This window comes from Ptiloglossa arizonensis, chromosome 1, assembly GCF_051014685.1.
Source record: "Ptiloglossa arizonensis isolate GNS036 chromosome 1, iyPtiAriz1_principal, whole genome shotgun sequence".
NCBI lineage: Eukaryota > Metazoa > Arthropoda > Insecta > Hymenoptera > Colletidae > Ptiloglossa > Ptiloglossa arizonensis.
This window is the reverse complement of record NC_135048.1, coordinates 16,117,357-16,138,387: the sequence shown is the minus strand read 5'-3', so window position 1 is coordinate 16,138,387 and position 21,031 is coordinate 16,117,357. Positions and strand designations below refer to the sequence as shown.

The following is a 21,031-nucleotide window of genomic DNA, read 5'->3' as shown; positions in this document are numbered from 1 at the left end:
AAATGTTAACAATAATCGCGAAAATAAACAAACATTCACCGAAACCGTTCGTCTTCGCCGATTTCGCAATATCTCGATGTTTATTTATCATATTTATTAACAACCGTCGTAAGACCATACTTTAGACAATTATTAACAATGTCCTAGTAAAAATAATGGCTTAAAATATCATTTCGTTGAAATATTCTTTGTTCGCGAAGGAATTTTTCGCTGAGATCCAACTGACATTTTCAAGGCTACAGGTATCGATTATCGATTCACAAGTCTTTATCGCGATGATTTTTCTATCTAAAAAGCGATTAATTGCATTTCGGCACTTTTATGTAAAAAACACAACTTCTACGCGTATTGTGTAAATTATAAGAATTAAACAAATGTTAAATTAATGTATTTAATGAACAATTGTTACTTTCCATGCTTTAAAACTTGACGAAACACGTTTTAACATCGAGTCTCGATCAAAATCAATTTCTATAAGTTTCTTAATTAATTGGAATACATAAATAAGATGCACATTGTTCGATCAATATTGGCAACCTCCATAAATGTTAGTAACAATCGCGGAAATGATCAAACATTCACCGAAACCGTTCGCCTTCGAAGATTTCGATTAGATCGAACAAAGACAATGGAAGAAACGGTAAGTCACCTTGGGGAGAGTATATAAGGAGCCCCTGGTTGTTTAAAATTTCATTGTTCCTGGAGCCTCCGAGGTGGACGGATCTCTTCGTTTTAGGTTTATGGAAGGGGGACCCCCCACCTTGGTAACCGGTACTGGCCGCCGGTAGGCGGTGGTCAGTACTGGCGACCAATCTCTCAATCCTTTCTTTTTTTTTTAATTGTTTCTTTGTCTAATTCATTTCATTTGTACTCCGATTTTAATTTCTACTTGTTTTGACATGTTTATCTTTTTCCACTAACCAAATTCATTTCTATTTTCTATTGTGCCATGATTTTAGGTTTCTCTTAGGTTTCTCTTAGATACATTCTCTTAGATGTATCGGAAAACGAAGAACGAAGAACGAAGAGGACTGATGTATTGCATCCTCCGCGGGACTGTTAATTCTAAGTATAAACTAAGTTAGTTTTAAGGTCACCATGTACGAATATCTGTGATCTGCCGAGCAATTATCCAATCTTTAGCTTCTTTTTGCTCGCTTGCTCGTCACTCAGTCCGGCCACCTCTGCTTGTTGCATAAGCAAGTGACCGGCCGTGGAGGTGGACCGAACGCTCGATCGCCGTCTCTTCTGGTGCGTCCGCTTTGAGAGAGAACATGCTGCGAACACAGGGGCAGGTGTTCGCACCGGTCCCTGCGGAAGCCCTTGATCCATCATAAGACCCTCTCTTCGTCATCCTCCGTGAGTCAGGTCCACGCTCTGCGTGGCTCCTGGCTGCGGAGTTGGGAGAAACGGGGCACTCCTCTAGAGGAGTGGACGGCGTCGCGCATATCCTTGAGAATCGGGCCCACTGAGGGGAAACGGGACCGACCTAGTAGGAACAACTCTACGGTTCGCGTCGCGTATTTCCCAATTTTGCCTCATTTTTCCATAACGTAATTGCTCGGCAGAATTAAACGAGGAGATCGAAGGAACATTGATTCCTTCTATCTCTGCAGTTAGAATAAGTTAGTTTTAAGGGTGTGATCTGCCAAGCAATTATCCAATCTTTAGCTTAATTTTGCTCGCTTCCTCGTTCCTCGGTCCGGTCACCACTGCTTCTTGTACAAGCAAGTGGCCGGCCGTGTAAGTAGTCCGAACGGTCTATCGCCGTCTCTTCCGATGTGTCCGCTTCCAGAGGGGGCATGTTGCGAGCACAGGAGCAGGCATTTTTGCCGGTCCCTGCGAAAGCCTCCAAAATAAGACCCTCTCGTCGTAAAGATGGAGAAACGGGGCACTCCTCTAGGGGAGTGGTAGGCGTCGTTCGTTTTCTCTGGAATCGGAACCACGGAGGGAAAACGGGATAGACCTAGTAGGACCAACTGCACGGTTCGTGTCGCGTCTTTCCCAATTTTGCCTAATTTTTCCATACTGTAATTGCTTGGCAGAACTAAACGAGGAGATCGAAGGAACATTGATTCCTTCCATCTCTTTGGTTTAGTATCTTCGTTTGTATCGCGTGTCGAGGGAGATCGATGGAACTTTGATTCCATCTATCTCTCTCCGGGTCTCCGCTCGCAGCAACCTCCACGTGGTGAGACCTGGTAATCGGTATTACTCGCGACGAACAATAATTATTCGTCGTGGGTAGTACCGAGCTAATCGGCTGCGAATTTAGAATTGTAAATGTCAGTTGGATCTCAGCGAAAAATTCCTTCGCGAACAAAGAATATTTCAACGAAATGATATTTTAAGCCATTATTTTTACTAGGACATGGTTAATAATTATTTAAATTATTGTCCTACAAAGGTTGTTAATAATTATGATAAAAAAACATCAAGATATTGAAAAATCTGTGAAGGCTGACAATTTTAATGAATTTTTTCCAAAGTGCGATTTTTATTAATATTTGCATATGTTCCGAATGTTTTTGTTACAATACGCATCTATTTATGGAATATAAATCATTAACTGGCCTAAAGAAATTAATTTTGATCGAAAATCGAAGTAAAAAATTGTTACTAACGTAGTGTTTAAATAAGCAACATCTTAAAACATAGAAAACCATAATTATTTATTAGATACATTAATTCAACATTTGTTTTATTCTCGTAATTTGCACGAATTGTAATTGCACCCGTAGAAATTACGTTTCTTAGATAACAGTGCCAAAATTTAATTTATTATTTGGTCGTAACCTGGAGGAATAAATTTATTTAATTAATGAATCGATAAAAACAAGTGAACAAAGTAAGAAATTTGTTGTCGGTTTACTGCTGTATCGCGCGAAAATGAGACGTTAATTTCAAATTTTATAAAATATAATAAAAATCCAAACAAGGGTTTTGAGTCCACTGGCGAAAAAATCACTCGATATTTATGAGAATTAGAATAGAAACAAGTGCTCCTGGGAACTGAGGACCTCTGTCGGTGCTGTGACGAACTATCGAGGGATCTACGCGTCGAAGAACATTACAAAACTACGCGAGAAAAAAGAAAGTGTCAAAAAATATTTGATTGCTTTCAGGTTAAAAACATTAAGTATTTAATACATGATTTTATTGAAATGGAATCGAGCAGTTCGACATGGTCGTATTCGAATCAATCAATAGATTCCAGAAAAGAGAAAGAAAACAATGAACGAGGCTCGTGTCCTTTTGTAAGCAATGTATTTAATCGACTTTAAATTATTTTTCAACGAGTTAAAGTAATTTACATCAGACGGGAACTGTTCTCATTATTTTGCTCCTTTAGTGCGAATAACCTAAAGAAAACTAACTTTATAACGAAAATACGATTACACGATAAATAGAATTTCAACATACGTACATAAGTGCAAAGGGAGCATTCAAATGGGAATGTTTCAATGTAGGTACTAATAAGTTCTCGTTTTCTACTTGACCGGCTGATAAAAAATCTTTTTTACGCTTCCAACGAACCATTTTTCAATATCGTAAAAAAACCAGACCAAAGTACTTTTAAAATAACCTTATGTGCAATACTAACGCGTTATTCTATTTCACGCTTATTATACTTTCGAAACATAATTTTAGATTATCGTTTGTTTACGAAATAATTTTCGAAATAAATAATTCCGCATTCAAAATGACGAAGTAAGGAAATAAATTTAACAATAACCGAAGTATTTCGAAAATCGAATGTTACGAAATCTTTCGATAAGAAAGAATTACAAATCTATTGCATTGTAAAATGATAATGATTCGAGGAAAAGAGAAATTAGTATAATAAATAAACTTTATGGACATAATACACAGGGAGTCTAGTAGATTTCGATACAAACTTTGCTAACACATGGTTGCAAATGAAACAAAAATAATTGGTTAAATAATTGGGTGGATAAACAATTATTCGTTATATAAACAATAATACTAGTTGTTTCAGATGCCTGTTACTTTAAAGTTTTCTTTAACTAGCTATACTTATTAACGTTATTCAAAGCGTAAGATATCGTTTGGAAATATAAATATTGATTTTAATAATCTTCGAACAGAAATTATTATGGTCTTTCGGAATGAACTCCGAAGTGCCTCTGATGAACTTGACCACAGAAAATCGAACGATCATCGCGTACGCCTGCTCGCACGCGGTAATAATGTACAATTTCGAGACCAAAGAAGCAGTGACTCTTCAAGGTCACGTAAGTTCTTTTCTTTGCATTATTATCATTTTTTCTTCGATGAATTAACGAACATCCGAGGTTGTAGCAAAGTGCAGTGAGAACTCTATCGATCTCGTCGGATGGAAAATGGTTATTATCGGCGGATTTCGAAAGTGATCCCACGATTGTCGTTTGGGATACCGAAAATGGGTAAAGAAATTAAGAAACATTGTAAAAAGAAACAATTCAGACGTAAAAATATCTTAAACTGCATTAGAAAAAATCTGAATTATAGATTTATGGAGATAGATTGTAATAATTGTTAAAATATTTTTTCCAGCGTACCAATTTGCACTCTGTTTAATCCGCATGGAAAAAACGAGCTTTCAGCGGCAAAAATAAGTTCAAATGCCAAGTACATAGTCACCGTTGACAGTGAAAGAATTGTCCACTTTTGGTTGTGGACATACGGAAAAGATAAACCCAACGGTTAATCAATTGAATTAATTATTGTTAAAATTTTGCAAAATTTTTATAAAAGTTTCTGAAAAATATTCTTTTTACAGCAACGACAGAGCTGACCGAAATTGTTACGGATAAGGTAAAGGAAATAGCATTCAACGAAAATTTTCCGGAGGAATTTCTTCTAACTGCTGATCATAATACAGTATTCCTTATTTGGGTTCGTATTCGGCATTGCACTAGAAATTTAAAAAAAATAGAAAGTCGTAAATAGAAATAATATTTTCGTACGTACACTCCATCGGTTGTAATATTTACTAACAGTCGATACCCGATAGAATTAATCACAAATTTTTGCGATCCATTAATTAGAAACAAGACGAATTGAAATGTCATTATCCAAAAATTTTTGGCAATAAACGACAATACGGAATCTTCAATTCCTCTTGCTACGTAACAGGAACGAATCAAGCATTAACAGGAACAACAAACGGTATTGTCAGACTTCTATTTACTTATAATTATTAACAAGTGCTGACCACTTAACTTTGATTTTTTCTACAAAAACATTTAATTATTCCATTTTTATGCTCAGGATACGTTATGGTTTGGAGTAGCGTTTTGGAAAAGGGATATGGTAATGTCAGAGACGGGAAAATAAGACACGCAAAGTCTGTCCGATTACATACATTCAGTATTACCGTGATACTACAACACAATAGGTATAATAGCCTTTGGAAGATAAAATAATTCGATGCTGTCCACATTTTACTTACGCGTAGTTTTTTTTAAATTTTTATTTATTCATCGTAAGATCCGTATACAAGTAAATCGAGCGAGAGAACATTTATCAATTATACAATTTCAGAATGATAGTGATGGGAACTTCGAACGGTCAAATTAACTTTTATGACCTTCAATTAAAAATTCTTTATTTATGTAAAAATTGCGGTTTTGATTCTATACGATCGATTACTTTTGATCATCGATCTACGTTATTGGGTCCTGTATCTACTGTCGACAAATCTGATCGTAAGTTTATCACTTGTTAATTACTGCCACTAGAAACATAAAACGTATAAATCAAAAAATTTAAAAACGTGAAACTATTAAAAGTATTTTTAATAGTTTACTTTTAAAACTATATTTTATATACAAATATTTTATTTGTTATAGTTGAATTTAGCGAAGAGGAAGATACAGAATACGAGGAAGAATCTGAAGAAAACTTAGAGAGTAAAATAAAAAACACTATTTACGAAAAAAAGATTAAATACTTCAAAAAAACAGATTCTAAAACATTTCCACAAAAGAACGTTTCGTCTCCGATAGTCATAAACGTAGAACCCATGGTTAGAGATTTTAATAAAAAACAGAAATCACTTACAACACCTCCTCGCATCGCAATAGATGCCACTTCGGAGAACGCACCTTTTCATGTTGATAATTTTTTCGTCAGTAAGGCTATTAGAAATGTTTTATTAATTTTACTAATTTAACTTTACTATTTTTAATTTTTTAAAGGCAATCTTAGTGTTTCTGCTTGGTTAATTAATGGTTGATTAATGTAAAATATAATGTTATAAAAATGTTTTCTTTAACACAAATATATTTTCTATATTTTATTAGATTAAAAGAGGTAAACATTTTGCACAATATATTGTATGTATATGTAGGATATTTTACTCTTGTTCATCTTTTAATATATTTTCTCTACTTTTAAAATGACAAAATAATGTTTCCTACAAAATGTGTATCATTTTTTAATACGAATATTGTTTTCATTAAATATTATAATTTTTCCTTGAATCAATCACCATATATATGTGTTTAAAATATTTGCAATATTTTTGTAAAGGTACCTCAACTGGAGCAATTGCATTAATGGATTTTTCCACATTAAAGTGCAAATTTTTTTTACAAAATGTAGAAGCATCAATTACCAGTTTAGATGCACATCCCCATAGGTACTCTAGTACTAAGAATGATCTATAAGAGAACTTTGAAAAAGAAATTTGATTAATACCTAATGGCACATTTTTAATTATACAATTCTTGGTAAAATTTATTTAAAGTAATATTTAGTAAAATTTTGTTTAACTTAAAATTTAAAGTTAAAATTACACACAGAGTGCTCTGGAATGAGAATCTTTAGTATGTATCAGTAATGACCCACGTTCATTGGGTAAGAGTTAAGCTGTGTGTCAAATGTTTGGCTGAGTTTCAAAGTGGTTTTTTACAAAAACAAAATTCTTTTTCTCAGGATTTTTTACTTTTACTTGCACTGACTTTCGTAAAATTGCAATTTCTAATATTAAATTTTATATCACTTTTATTTAAAGTAATTATTTAGTCACTGGAAATATGGATGGTTTACTGTGCCTATACGATTATAAAAAACGTAAGCTTGTTGTGTGCAGGAAAACACCTCCTCTTCCAGACTTCCACTTACTAGTAGATCATCAAGTGAAACATGGTAATATAATTTATGTCACATGTCCTCAAACCAACGATATATTAACTGCAATTTCTGTGCTAAAATATTCACCAATAGGCAAGCATTTTATCAATAATAATATGCAAAGTTATTCAATAATTATTGCCACTCCAATGTATGCAGTGATTTGAAGTTTGAAGGTGATTTCTGTGTAATATTTCATTCATGATTTGAAACAGTTTATGACTTTATGTTTAAGATATATGAAAAAAGACAGTATTACGCACAGTTTTAATTTTATAAGAAAAGGATATAAGATGTTATAATGGAATAAATGTTTCTATAGTATGCATGAAAAAAATTTGGCAATAGTTACTGAATCATTCTGTGTATAAGGTATAAAGACTACATTATTTGAATAAAAAATATACACAGGTAATGAACTTGCATGTGGCCTTCAAAATGGAGCACTTTGGATATTGCATCCTATTACTCTGGAACCTCTTGACAAAATTCCTTACAAGCATTCTACAGAATCTATAGTTCAATTGACTTTCACAGAATGTGCTGAGTACATGGCCTATTCAGTAACTATTTATAGAATTTGTTATGATAAATATATAATACCTAGTAACTACTTTAATGACACTTGAAGTATGAATTTTTTATTTTACTTACAATACCATTGTAAAAGACAAAATTTGGAGATTACATAATAATAGCCAATAGAATATTTTATTACAAAAGCATTCAGAAGATAACCACTCTCTTAATACATGTATATTAATTTAGACAGTTATGAAGATTAACATGTGACTATTTTAGGATAATGCATTAGTAGTAGCAGTATTTAAAAGAAATCATGACTCATTGTTTGGATCTCATCTGTGGGATTTTATTGGAAAGTATCGTACACACTACACAACAATAAGAAATATACTTTTTGGACCAGCTACATCTACCAGCATTGTACCTCAATTATTTTCCTTAGGAGAGGACAAAAACCTAATTGAATATGATCTTAAAAATAGGTAAAATAGATATTTATGACACTACAAGAGAATATTTTGATATAGATCCTATGTAGTTAATTTATATTTTACAGTGGACCTTACCCAAATCCTGGTCTCAAAATACTTGAAATTCATCAAATTGAATACATTGCAACTCCTCTTTGCCTTTCCTGGTATCCTGAACTGGGCCCTGAAAAGTTTTTGATGGTTTCTAATTCAGAAGTAATAACATGAAAACTTTTTAACTAACTTTAAAAATAGAAACATATTAAAAATACTATTGCCTTCCCTAATATAGTTTGCAAATCACAGAAATAAATACTAACTATAACACAAGTATTAACTAAATTTGTTCTATGGTAGAACATACGAATAATATGTTTAGATATATAACTGATTTAATAAAATACAAAATTATTTTTAACATGTCAGTAACTCTAATATATATCTAATAATATTAATTAGTACAAATATCGATTGCTGAATGACACAACGAAAATGATTCGAGGAACATTTTTAGGTCCCCTTTTTGGTGCACCGGTTAAACAGTTTAAGGTGACCAAGTACACATAATTAAATTTTATGCTTTCATTGAAAATCATATTTTCATATTTCAAATAAAAGTGATTCTAACATGTATTATTTCTACAGGTATTGCATGATAAAGAATGTAAAAGTAATGAATACATAATATTTGCAACTGATAAAGAAATTGGTCTTCAAATGCTTCCTTTTGATGGCAACCCTTATAAGATTTTAGGAATGATAGGTCACCCATACAAGGTAGTAGAAAATTGTTATGTATATTGAAAAAACATGATTCTTATAGTTCTAATTTTAATAGATCACTAACATTTGTGTTAATTATGATGGTAATATTTTGTTCACTTCTGGATACAATGATCCATGTGTGTTAATGTGGAAAATAAAATGCAGGTAAACATTGGGATCACTTATAAATTGAATATTGTTATAATATATATATATATATATATATAATTTTTAAGATGAGTATAATATATTTAACAAAATTTGCAATAGTTTTGTATTCATTATTAGATAAATGTAAAATTACTTTTTTTTTAATTTACTACCTTTTGAATGCACATGTTTGCATTTACTATTCTATTTTTTCAGTACTATAATCTCTGGATATATAGTGTATAAGATAAAAGATAAGAACATTAAATACAGTGTCTATCTTAGTCAATTTATTAATTTTCCTTGCATGATTCTCAAAACTTTAATAATATTGCATCAGATCTTTTTCAGTTATTCATTATTTTATTCTGTATGTTTAATATTTCTTACACTTCTATTTTATCATTCCGATCTTACTTTACCTTAGATCTGTGAATGTACTGGCAAGCATAGGCGGGATAAATCTTTCACCATATTATTGTCTTATTGAGGGAGGGAGGAAAGGATGGCTTATAAATGAAATGAAAGATCTCTTCTATTATGCGCAAATTTTACATCAAGGTGAAAACACAACAGCCATCAGAATAGTATCTGAAAAAGTAACTACCAAGCAAGTACCAAATCTAATGCGTGCTATTGGATATTATCCCAGTAATGAAGAAGTAACAATTTTTCCTTCTGAATCATTGGTTCATTTTTCAATCACTCATAACATATTATTCATACAGAAATTGTTTAATATTTTAGATAGAAATTCTTATGGGTGAGATCTCTTACAAAGATTATGCAGCAACTGGTCAATTAATTGAAGAAATTACATTTGAAGATTTTGTAAAACTTTATATAAATCATCGTCCGGCTTTTGGAATTTCTTTGCAGCAATTGCATGAAGCTTTTCAAGTTTTTGCAAATCGAAGCCAAAATTCTAATTTAAGTCAAGAAAATCCAGTTTTAACTCGAAAACAATTTTTGAGTATATTATTTGGAAAAGATGTTGCAGAGTTATCACATGAAACCAATAAAACTTTTGGTTGGTTTACATTTTCTTTTTAAAATTCAGGTTTTGTTATTAATAATTTTAATATAAATTCTAAGGTTTTTGTGGTTATGATCTCGACCATAAATTCATTTTTCAGGAGAACCATTATCATATGAAGAAGCGTATATGTACCTGAAGTTTCTCGTTGGTTTTGATAACGATTTAATTATGATAGATAATGATAAACAATCCATACTCAAGGATTTTATATTTTTGCCAGAGGTACATGTCACTTTTCAAGAAATTTAACTTATTATGTACATATAAATTCTTCCTCGATTCCTTAAATTTTTTAATGAAAAAAAGTCGCTATTATTTAAGAAATAGGTTATTGTTTCCTACTACCTAATTTTACTAAAAGATTATAGATGTTTTATTCACTCTTTGCTCATTAGCAATCAGCAAATGTTAAAAAGTTCAATGAGTACATATTAACGGTAAATAAGAACAGCAATCACTTAGGCTCGCCGAAAGTAATGTATTATTATTTTATGATACAGAGGATATCTTACAAAGATTTCGTCACGGACATCATGGGTATTGAATTGCCGGAGAAAACGAGGGCTGACGATGAGTAACTAATCTGTGTTGTTACTTGCATTGCTGGCACGTTAACGTCGATTATTATTACCATTAATATTATTATTATTACCATGTACTGCGAGTTCTATTAAACATGTACAAACACTAACGTAGTTAGCCATCTTTTCTGCTTCATACATTTAAAAAATCAATATTTCAACGACGAACAGATTCAATTACGCGTAATTCATTTTAACAATCAGATCGGTCAGAGTGCAAACAATAACCGTGATTTTGACTCAAAAGTAATCGTATCTTTTTTTCTATTTTTAATACTGACCGATACTAGTTTCTTTTCTTATTTTTTCGACCAAATACAAACATATATGGTTGAATACAACGAAATTTGTTGTATTCAAAAGTTGAATAAATTACAAGTTGAACAAATTACAAAAGTCGAATACAAATCAGAAATTAAGTAAGGAGTAGCGAAACTTGCGTTCGAACATCGTCTTTTTTATCGCATCAAATAATTCTTTGATCGGGTATCGTGTCCGTTACGTCGAATTTTCACCCGTAGAATATCACACTAACGTTTAATCGAATACACCGAAAGTGGTTGAAGAAGAATTAGAACGTTCCGTATAGGCCTAGCAACCGGTTCCAATAAAGCCATACAGCTGTATAATTCTTTAGAAATCTTTTGTCTGCAGAAGAGCTGTTTGCAATGAACAAATAATAACTAGACTAGACAATTATAAAGGATCCACTTGTTAACTTGTCGATCATTGTGACAGAAAAGCACGGAGAAATTGATGGGAACGTCAGAAAGGAAGTTTTGCCTTTCACAACATAATAGAAAGGGAAAGTAATGGGGGGTGGGGGCGGAGTCACAAGAATACCAACGCACGTAATTATAAAAGTTTTGCTAGTTCAAGTAATAAAGACAACAAAATCGCGGTCTGAATGAAAAAGATCATTTAAAGCTTATAAAGTGTGTCACGCATATTTTAAAGTAATTAAAAGTACTGATTCTTCAAGGAATGCGATGATCTAACGGGGCACAGACACTGCCAGCAGTGCCGACAGTCGTATCAGCCGCGATATCGCGATTTCGAATTGATAAAAACACAGCCCTCCCCTCTCGTGCTAGACTCGAAAAATTTTCGCTCTATACGACGTAGCCTAGGTTTCGCTCTAGAACGCTACACCGTCTATTGGCTAGACTAATCAATTTATACACGGCGCTTTTTCGTCGTTTAAAAGAAGTACAAACAAATGTACACAAAAATTTCATTGTTATAAACTCTAAGGCGTATGTACAGTTATATACAAACATTTCTCGTTATTGTATCAGCTTAAGAAAAATATCAACGTGGAACAGTGTACGATTCGTTTGTTTACGAAGAAGAAAGAAGGAAAACGCTGGGAGTAACGATGCCTATTCAATTTTCTCTTTCTCTTAGACAGTTTCCCAGTAATTTACGTTCGAATATAAAATCGAATGTTATTCATAACATGAAAAATGTCTGAAAATTTTTGAACAATTTATAACATTGAGGAATTTGAATGACTTGAATCAAGAATAATGTCTTGATGAATTAGAATTCTTTAAGAGCCAATTAAACTATCGAGTCTGTATTGAAATTGTGTAAATAAAAGCTAATAGTAGAATTATAAATTTCCAAGATTAACCAATGTTAAAATGGAACTTCTATCTCTACTAAAAACATGTATGGTTCCAAAGCATTCAAAATTTATTCTGAAGGTTACGTCACTTCAGATATATAGTCTTTAAAAACATTCAACTCTGAATAATATCCAAAGAGATTTGACATTTCTAATTATACATTCAAAGTAGTTTAAAGTATCTAACTTCATCATTAGCTAAGTGTATGACTAGTGATGGTTGTAATCACATTAAAGAAGGTTTGAGAATCTTGAAGATCTTGAAAGACTTAACAATACTAATTAATATAAAAAACTTGAAGTTTTGCAACATTAGTATAATATTCAGTTTTGGAAGAACTGAGAAAATAGAATAATTGCAAACAAACTTTACAAGCGTTAAAGTTAATAATAACTAATTCAAGAATTACTTTCCTAAATTTTCCTTAGAAATACGAATAAGTGTTTAAAAAAAACAACAGCAGCGATACGAACAATGATTAATTTTGCAAAATATTCAAGTTTTTCGTTTTCCGATAGACTTTTATATTACGCATATTAATAACACTCATAATTATTTTGAGCATTCTAAAATAAATATTTCTATTCATCAAAATTAGTTACGAAAATCTTTCACAGCTACATTCTACCCTACAGTTTTTTCTAAAACTATATGTAATAAAAAGAGACATAGCTTACATAATACTATCTGAAATGCAATTTTCTCATTGCACTTAAAAGAATACATCTAATTTTTGTATAAAACTTCATGCGATTTTTACATCGTTCTTAGTTTATTGTTTTATAATTTTTTATATTACCACCTCAAATATTTTTAACGATACTGCATTATACGATTCTATTTAATTCAAGGCTCTTAAGGAATGTCAATACTACAAAGTTTCTGTAAACTTTCAAATCTTTTGAATTCATCAAACCATTCAAGACATTCAGGATCCTCAAACATTTTCAAATTCGAACAACACTCGAAGCAACTTGAACACATCACTTAAACCGTTCAAAACTGTACAAAAGAGAGAGAGAAAAAATTGAATGGCCATCAAGTATGCCTAGAAAGCAATTTCAATATGCAGACACCATCTGCTGCTATCAGTCAAAGTAGTCCTCACTATTTTGCACAATACCATGCTTCTTTCTACAATCCGGACAGTACCACTTGCCCTTTGGCGGCACCATGATACCGACGCACTCGAAATGAAACCACTCAATGCGACAGTCCTCGCCATCGCAAGCTATCATCTCTGAGACCTCGTCGTACGGGCACTGACAGTAACAATACAAGTTAACTGCTCGCTCCGGAATTGGCGCTTTGCTTTCCGGCAGGTGCGTCTGTATCTGCTGGCTGGCTTCCACTTCAGAGTCACTAGAATCGCTGCTACTTTCTGCTGGTTCCTCCGACTCCGTCGCGGACGCTGTGGTGATTCTTAGGCTTTCCGCTTGACTCTCCATCGGTCTATACGCCATGGTTTTTCCGCCAAAAGACAGTCTCGGTGGCAGCGGCTTTAGATTCGGCACAGTCGCGAACGAAGGTGCCTCCACCTTCCTCCACTTCATCGATGGCTGCTTGTCCACTTCTTCGTCGCTGGAATCGCCGTAAAATCGTTTCGGTACACGCTTCCGTTTCGATGAACGTTTATTTTCAGTCTCCGAACCGCTGCCGCTAACATTTTGGTTCATTATTCCCATTGTTTGATGTTCGACGCCCGCGTTCACGGTGTGCATGTCGCTTGCAGAAACACTCGGCGTCGATGCCATGCTTGGCAGCATCAGCGCTGGCGACGAGGCCGAGAAACCAGGATTCTTTTGGTAAAACGCTTTAGGAATGTTTAGTTTAATAGATTCCACGGCTGGCGTCGCATTACGTTGCTTCGCCCTTTCACCTTTTTTCCGTTTCTTCGTTTTCACTTTTCTCTTCTGTTGCGGCTGATCTTCCGTAGTACCGGCCATTGGGTCCGGAGAGGGAATCGCGGTGTCCGTGTCCGTCAAGCCGTTATTCAGCGGCATCGCCGACTCCGCGGACGCTGGCGCAACCGCTGCTAGAAGCAGTAACTGATTACGTTTCTCCGCGAGCAGTTTATTCGCAAGTTGCTGCGGATGTTCATCGTAAAAGTCTTCGTCTGTTTCTGTTTCCTCGGTTTCTAAATCGGACTCCCTCAGTAAAAGTTGTGGCGGACAAATTGGATCCGCCGAAGCCGCTGCTTCTCCGTTTTCCATCTCTGTAGAAACTCCCTTGTTGTCAATATCAACGGATCCTGCTTCTGGTTCTTTCTCCTTTTTTCGTTCTTTGCGGCTGGACTGTTTCTTTGGAGATCCTTCCGAAGTTGAGCTGTCCGAATCCGAACTACTACTGGAACTGGAAGATGTACCAGACGAAGAGCTACTGCAACTGCAGTTCGTTCCACAGGAACAACTACTTGAATCGCTGTCGCTGGATGAATCACTCGACGAGGTACTTCCACTCTGCTTCTTTTTCTTTGGACTCTTCACTTTTTTCTTGTTCGGATCATTTTCACTAACGTTTTGTACTCCGTTGCTACCAGATGGACTCTTCTGCACTTTGCTCGCGTTGTCTTGGTCCCCGTTCAAGTTTACTTCTTCTTTGTTGTCTACTTTGGACCTTGATTCTCCCTCTTTTTCTTTCTCTTTCTCCTTTTCCGACCATACCACACAATAATCGTGGTCAGCCAACACTATACTCCTCAAGAATGCCACATCAGTCTCTGGCTCTTGCTCTTTGACCGGTAAATTGTTGGTCGAGTCTTTCATCTCTAAACTAGCTGTATACGATTTGAAGTTATCCCAGATACCATCCATAATTTGTGCACCTTGCTCTTTCTCCTCTTCGTTCTGTTCAACCTCTACTATGTTCTCTGTGGTTGGCTCGGGAGAAACGGACTTCGGATTGTCTGCGGGAGATGCTGCTTTTTCTTCTATTGGCTTAGCCTTTTCAGGGCCCTCGGGTTCCTTTGGTTCGACCTTCTCTTCTTCAGAGTCAGTGTCGCTTTCGGAGGACAGATTTAAAGGTGGCAGATCGTAAACATCGACGACCTTCTTCACGGTTTCTTTAGGCTCTTTTAGTGATTCGGAAGTGGTCGCGACGCTGTCAGTTGCATCAATTTTTTCCTTATCTGATTTTTCTTCGTTAGTCACCAGTTGCTGGTTGACCGCGTCTGTTAGATTTGCACTAACTGGCTGTGGTTCTTTATGAGCATTCTCGTGCTTAGTTAATAATTTTCGAGAAATGAAACGTTCAGAGCATTCGTTGCAAGCATATGGTCGATCTCCGGTGTGTAACCTCTTATGAACTTTCAAAGCAACAGCCCGCGAAAAGCTGGATCCACACTCCTCACAAACGAAAGCAGTCGGTGGTATGCAAAAATGATAAATATGTGGCCACTTTTTTTGTAAACATTTCTTGCAGAGCACACTTTCCGTTCCGTGTTTCCAAAATAAATGTTTGGTGATGTCTGGTTTGTTTCTGTATGCAATACCACATCTGTAGCACAAATGATGAAGTTTATGTTTCCAAACATGGTTAGAGAGACGTTGTTGATTTCCAGTAGACTCCAAACAAACATCGCATGCATGATGCCTCTTTCGTAGATGTACCATTAATCTAAACGCAGAAGGAAGGCTTGCCATGGGACAGAGACAACATCTGTACTTGACGTTAATATTTGGAGAGTATGTACCAGGACATAAGTGACAAAGTAATTCGCTATAACTATAGAAAGTGGATTTACACATTATACAGATTAAGATTGTCTTTTGGTGCATCTTTCGATTATGCAGGTAAAGTTCCTTGTGTATGGCAGAATGAAATCTACAATGAAAGCACTCATATGTCCGTACGTTTGGAACATTGTAGGTACCATTTGTGCTACTGTAAGAATCTAGATTGAAGAAATGAGAGTCTAACTCATCGAGGGACTTTTTCACTCTAGCAATAAATTGTTCTGGTTGAATAATTATGGCAGGATGCTGAGGTTGAAATTTGTGTTCTGCGAGCATGTGTAGTCCCAATTGTTTACCATTGACTGCTACATGGCGTGCATGATTACAGTAGACGCAGAAAGGACTGGCTTCTTCTATGCAACGTTTCAGTAGATCTTCTATTTCTATACTGTCTAAAGTACCATCAACATTAAAATCGATACAAGGAATATCCTCACCAGCCAGCATGATTCCATCACTTGGCTGTATTTGAGGTACAACACTGTTTATCTCACTATCATTTACATTCTTACTTTCTTTGATATCCTCATGTTTCTCGTTTGTATCTGCATCAGCTGTTGTTTCCTCAGCTAGTTCTTCAGTCTGATTTTCAGTTTCTTCAACATCCATGTTCGATTCCGTTGGAATTTCTGACATAATATTAGTTTCATCAGCTTCTTCTATTTCCTCAGTCTCATCAGCGTTACTACTGTCCACTACTGCTAACTTAAAGCTGTCAGAATCACTATCACCATCATTCACTGGATCACTGTTATTATTTTCTCTCTCTCTTTCAAAAACATTAGATTTTTTTTCTTCATGTAACGAACTTTCTGCATTGTTATTTTCTTCTGACTCTTTGCTAATATCATGGTTCTCCGCATCGTCATTATTAGTGGCAACAGAAAATTGAGAATTCCTATTGGTACATATTTTTATAACTAAACTTCTGTCAGAAGAAGCAATGGCATTAAATGACACTGAAGACTGAGATTCATTAGATTCATCAAAGTTTCCTTTATTTTCATTTTCACAACTTTCTTCTTTAGTTTGTGGATCCAATATATGTGACTCATGTTGAGGACTAAATAACGATCGATTAGTAGGACTGTGAACAGGACTTTCAGATACACGAGAACTAGAGTCAGTTTTTGATTCCAATATGGTCTCTACCGTTTTATCTTTATCTACATTTTCTTCTTCTTCTTCTTCTTCTTCTTCTTCTTCTTGATCTACTGAATTTAGTTCAGTTGTTCTAATACTAGCTTCTTCTGTTGAATTTAAGGTTTCTGTATCAAACTTGCCTGTCTCATCATAATCTGATTCTGGTTTGTCAGATACATCTAATATATCGCTTGAACCTGTATCCACCTTCTTAATTGCATCATTAGAATCTTGCATATTATTTGTACAACGTGATACTTCCATAATGGTTTCTGTTACACTATCGTATGGCTTATTATGGCTGATCATATCAGTTGGGAAGTTTACTTCAGAATCACTTTGACAAACCTCTCTTTCACTTATTACTTCTTTTTCTTTGTAAGAATCTCCAATGTACTTTGAAACTTCCATTATTGTTTCTGAAACTGTATCTTTAATTGCATCGTAAACTTCACTTTGAGAATTTTCACCTCTATTTAATGCATCACCCAAAAGTTGACTTTCATTTAATTGAGATACAGTTTTATTGTTTGTCTTTTTTGCATGCATGTTTACTTTCAGTTGATTTGAGACACTATCTTCCATATGCTTAGATCTATTATTTTTTATTGGTTTTCTCGAAACAGTTTTGTTTCCAGCATTCACAGCTTTGTCAAGTATATGTGTTGGTATTGTGCCTGTTTGTGTAGCATGTGGTAAAGCAGAACTTACTTCTTTACTTGTTTCAATAGCTAAACTACATGTACTTGCATGGGAACCTGTTTGTCTGCACAAAGTGCATATAGATGCAGTAATGTCTTGCTTGGATGCTGGTGAACAAAAGTGATTATAAAAATTATCTGTTTCTGAAAAAACTTTTTCACAAGTGCAACAAACTAAATAACAAGATCCTTTGAAAGCACCATAAAAATCTTCAACAGATGTAAACGCCATTTCTGGAACACTATGATTCTTTGTTAAATGATATGACAGTCTCTCTGCTTGACCAAACATTCCAAGACAAAATAGACATATATGACGCTGATGTATGTCTCTCATATGTAAAAATAAATTCCAATTTTCAAAATAAGTGCCACATGCTGCACATAGATAAACTTTTCTTGTAATCTTAAAGTTGGGAGAATGTGACACTGTAGATGACTCTGATGTGCTAGGCATTGGTGTCATTGTGGAATTACAAGTGCACAAATTTTGCTTTAATATAGAACACAAATTTGATGATGAATGACACTTTAAACACTTATTCTTTGATGAAGGTTGAAGACCTAAGTATTGTGCATATTCTGTTATTTTGCCTCGTTTGATTTCTGCCTTTTTTTCCTTGCTATTCTTTGACAATGCATTACAATGCAGTTCTTGTGCTACACTTTTCGATGTATTTGTTTGAGTTTCTTGAGCTTGTGCCAGAATGCGCTTTTTAAAACCTTTAAACACAATTTTCGATCCTGTACTGTTAGTTTTGCTTGGCGAATCTTTAGTTGCAATTGAATTATATCGAAGTAATTGTTTCTCTTCTACTATCACATCTGTGTATGTGCTATCGATAGAAGGCTTTAATGAATTTCCGAGAGAAGTATCCTTAAGTTGCTGTTCTCCCAAAATGCTCCACATATCCACAACTTTACTTTCACCATCTTCATCTTCCATAATAGCACTGCTTTGCTACAGCGGTACTACCTGTAAAATATAACATTATACTATCATAAAGATATCATGAAAATACTTATATTAAATCAATAATCAAATGAATATTAGATTATTAGATATTATAGTTAAAGCCAATTTTTCTGATATTTACTGGAAAACAAATGTTTTATATAATCATTAAATCCTAATATAAATTATTATAAACAAATAATGTCTGATATAATTAAACGTAACAGAATTATAGCATCAATCAAGCATTACATCAAATATTTAAGAATTCATACATGTTAATTTAAACAAAGTTAAAAAAGTGTAATGTATATTTCATTAAAATCAATCATAATTAATATGCACATAAAGCCACCTGTTACACTTAATGTGTGTTTTACAAGAATATTCTTGCAATAAAAGCAACGAGCAAAAGTTTCAAATTGTATTTTGCAAGTGACAAACTAGTGCATCATAATTTTGAAAATATAAACATTTCGTTTGACCTGAAAAAACAACCCAGAAACCAAATCGAACATCATATATTACATCAATAGTAGTCATAAAATACTGAACTTTATGTTTACAGTACAGTTGATAAGGTAAAAAGCATTTAATGTAATACCTCTAATAAGAATATTACAAATTTGAGCACATGGTACGACATGCAAGAAGCTCTTCGTTGTGACTATCAGTCCACAATGATACAGCCCCAAAGATTCCATAAAAAACGGATTACCACGCAAAGCTAATGTCAAAGTAAAGCAAACGAAAATGCACACAGAGCCAGGACGTCACAGTAATGAGTTTCAATAAAAGAGTATTGCTGTAAGCTTTTGTTGCATACTAAGATGATTCCAGTGTAACGAGGGTTGCGTACCTTCCGGTAAACTCCGGCTCGAAGGAATTGCTTGGAATTACGAATGAGCGTATGCGGCTCGTAAAATGTAAACGATACAAACAGACGCTCTTGAAATGGTACGAAGTGGAGCACCTTAAGTGGTTCGTCGCAATCCGCGCCGAAAAGGTTAGTAAAATGGCGTCATATCAATGAGTACGGCTCCGTCCGTGCTTCCAACACGTCCCCAGTGATGCCACCTTTCGTCATGTTCCAGCATAGCCTGCCGTAGAAGAGGTTAGACCAAAGTCGTCGAAAGAAAAAGAGTTTGTAGAATTTTGGTTCTTTGATAATCGGTACAGGACTTTAAATCTGCCTCGAAGAACGTGATCCGACTTGAGCGCGAGTGCGCTGTTGCCTGGCCCACGGCTGTCGTGCAAAAACTCGAAACACGAATCGACGGCATCTCTCGTGGACGTACTCATATACGCCCAACGTAGTGCCTGTGATACCCCCCACTCTGGGTCTCAACCTGACCCAGCCAGCCGGAGCGTCAAACTTCGGTTAATAGAACACTTGATTTTCCTCCTCATGGATGTTTGAGAAATATCAATGACGCCATTTGAATTTTTGTTAGACTGCCGATAAAGTAGGCCGGCACGAAACGAATTATTTTTCCAGAGTAATATTTTAATGAGATTCTAATAACTGTTGTCTTGTGTTGCATTCAACTTTATTAACATACATTAGTTTTGTAGATTTACACGTTTATACCAATTAATAATAATAGAAGCTTATGGTATCAAATATTTGCTACAAGTTTCGATTGGTTCGTGAATTAGGTGTATTAAATATATATCTTTTAATACAATTATTTGAAATATTAATATTTTGTTCAACCATTATTTGTATACTTTCCATTTAAAGTACAACGTAAAAGACGAAAGATTACGAATATGAAATAATTTATCGATATTCGTTTTATACACACTTTATCAACTTCCAGAAAAATTCAAGTTATTTAGTTGATGTTATTTTTTTTATAAGTATTTTCCGTTATTTTCTTCATAACCTTTGATATTAAAATTTGCACCAATTAAACATTTGTAGTACTTGTCTAACGAAACTATTTCAATACCACTTTCTAGCATCATTCGAATAATTTCTATTAAAAATAATGTGATTATTTTATGAAGAATTTAATAGATAAAGTAGGATTGTCTATTTAAAATAACAAGTTTACATGTTATTTCATCAAATAAATTATTTGTATTTCATTTTGGTGAAAATAATTGAATATACTTCCAATTATCGCATTCATTGCTACCACCTTACTAAAACTTATAGGGTGCAATATGACTAGATTCCTTCCTAATGCAA

General features: G+C 34.2%; 2 protein-coding genes and 1 long non-coding RNA gene across 4 annotated transcripts; 1 reads left to right on the top strand and 2 right to left on the bottom strand.

Moving 5' to 3' along the window:
- The first annotated feature begins 2,635 nt into the window (after window positions 1-2,635).
- On the top strand, window positions 2,636-10,780 carry LOC143144317 (cilia- and flagella-associated protein 251). The gene is made up of 21 exons (XM_076306615.1): window positions 2,636-3,257; window positions 4,110-4,256; window positions 4,324-4,427; window positions 4,558-4,706; window positions 4,784-4,899; window positions 5,052-5,172; window positions 5,275-5,401; window positions 5,548-5,711; window positions 5,856-6,137; window positions 6,538-6,646; window positions 7,022-7,233; window positions 7,552-7,703; window positions 7,942-8,147; window positions 8,222-8,351; window positions 8,595-8,684; window positions 8,781-8,912; window positions 8,974-9,065; window positions 9,478-9,712; window positions 9,798-10,080; window positions 10,187-10,311; window positions 10,590-10,780. The coding sequence occupies exons 1-21, from the start codon at window positions 3,165-3,167 to the stop codon at window positions 10,665-10,667; spliced, it is 3,147 nt and encodes a 1,048-aa protein (XP_076162730.1). The 5' UTR covers window positions 2,636-3,164; the 3' UTR covers window positions 10,668-10,780.
- LOC143144324 (uncharacterized) lies at window positions 5,394-12,697 on the bottom strand. Its single transcript, XR_012991398.1, has 3 exons — window positions 10,222-12,697; window positions 8,232-8,319; window positions 5,394-5,740 (listed from the first exon to the last, which is right to left on the bottom strand). It is a non-coding gene; the product is annotated as an uncharacterized LOC143144324 (long non-coding RNA).
- An 80-nt stretch (window positions 12,698-12,777) lies between these two features.
- On the bottom strand, window positions 12,778-20,196 carry Mesr4 (misexpression suppressor of ras 4). 2 transcript variants are annotated; one of them, XM_076306605.1, is made up of 2 exons: window positions 19,808-20,196; window positions 12,778-18,855 (listed from the first exon to the last, which is right to left on the bottom strand). In XM_076306605.1, exon 2 carries the CDS (start codon window positions 18,823-18,825, stop codon window positions 13,390-13,392), a length of 5,436 nt encoding a protein of 1,811 aa, XP_076162720.1. In that variant the 5' UTR covers window positions 18,826-18,855; window positions 19,808-20,196; the 3' UTR covers window positions 12,778-13,389. The 2 variants fall into 2 exon arrangements, with proteins under 2 accessions (XP_076162720.1, XP_076162710.1); XM_076306595.1 differs by having other exon boundaries at window positions 19,694-20,195.
- Window positions 20,197-21,031: the final 835 nt, after the last annotated feature.

Bases quoted from the DNA above. Each gene is read 5' to 3' on its own strand.
- LOC143144317 (XM_076306615.1), top strand. From the start codon at position 3,165: ATGGAATCGAGCAGTTCGACATGGTCGTATTCGAATCAATCAATAGAT. The intron at 4,428-4,557 runs GTAAAGAAATTA...TATTTTTTCCAG, and splicing joins GTTTGGGATACCGAAAATGG to CGTACCAATTTGCACTCTGT. The intron at 10,081-10,186 runs GTTGGTTTACAT...TTCATTTTTCAG, and splicing joins TGAAACCAATAAAACTTTTG to GAGAACCATTATCATATGAA.
- Mesr4 (XM_076306605.1), bottom strand. From the start codon at position 18,825: ATGGAAGATGAAGATGGTGAAAGTAAAGTTGTGGATATGTGGAGCATT.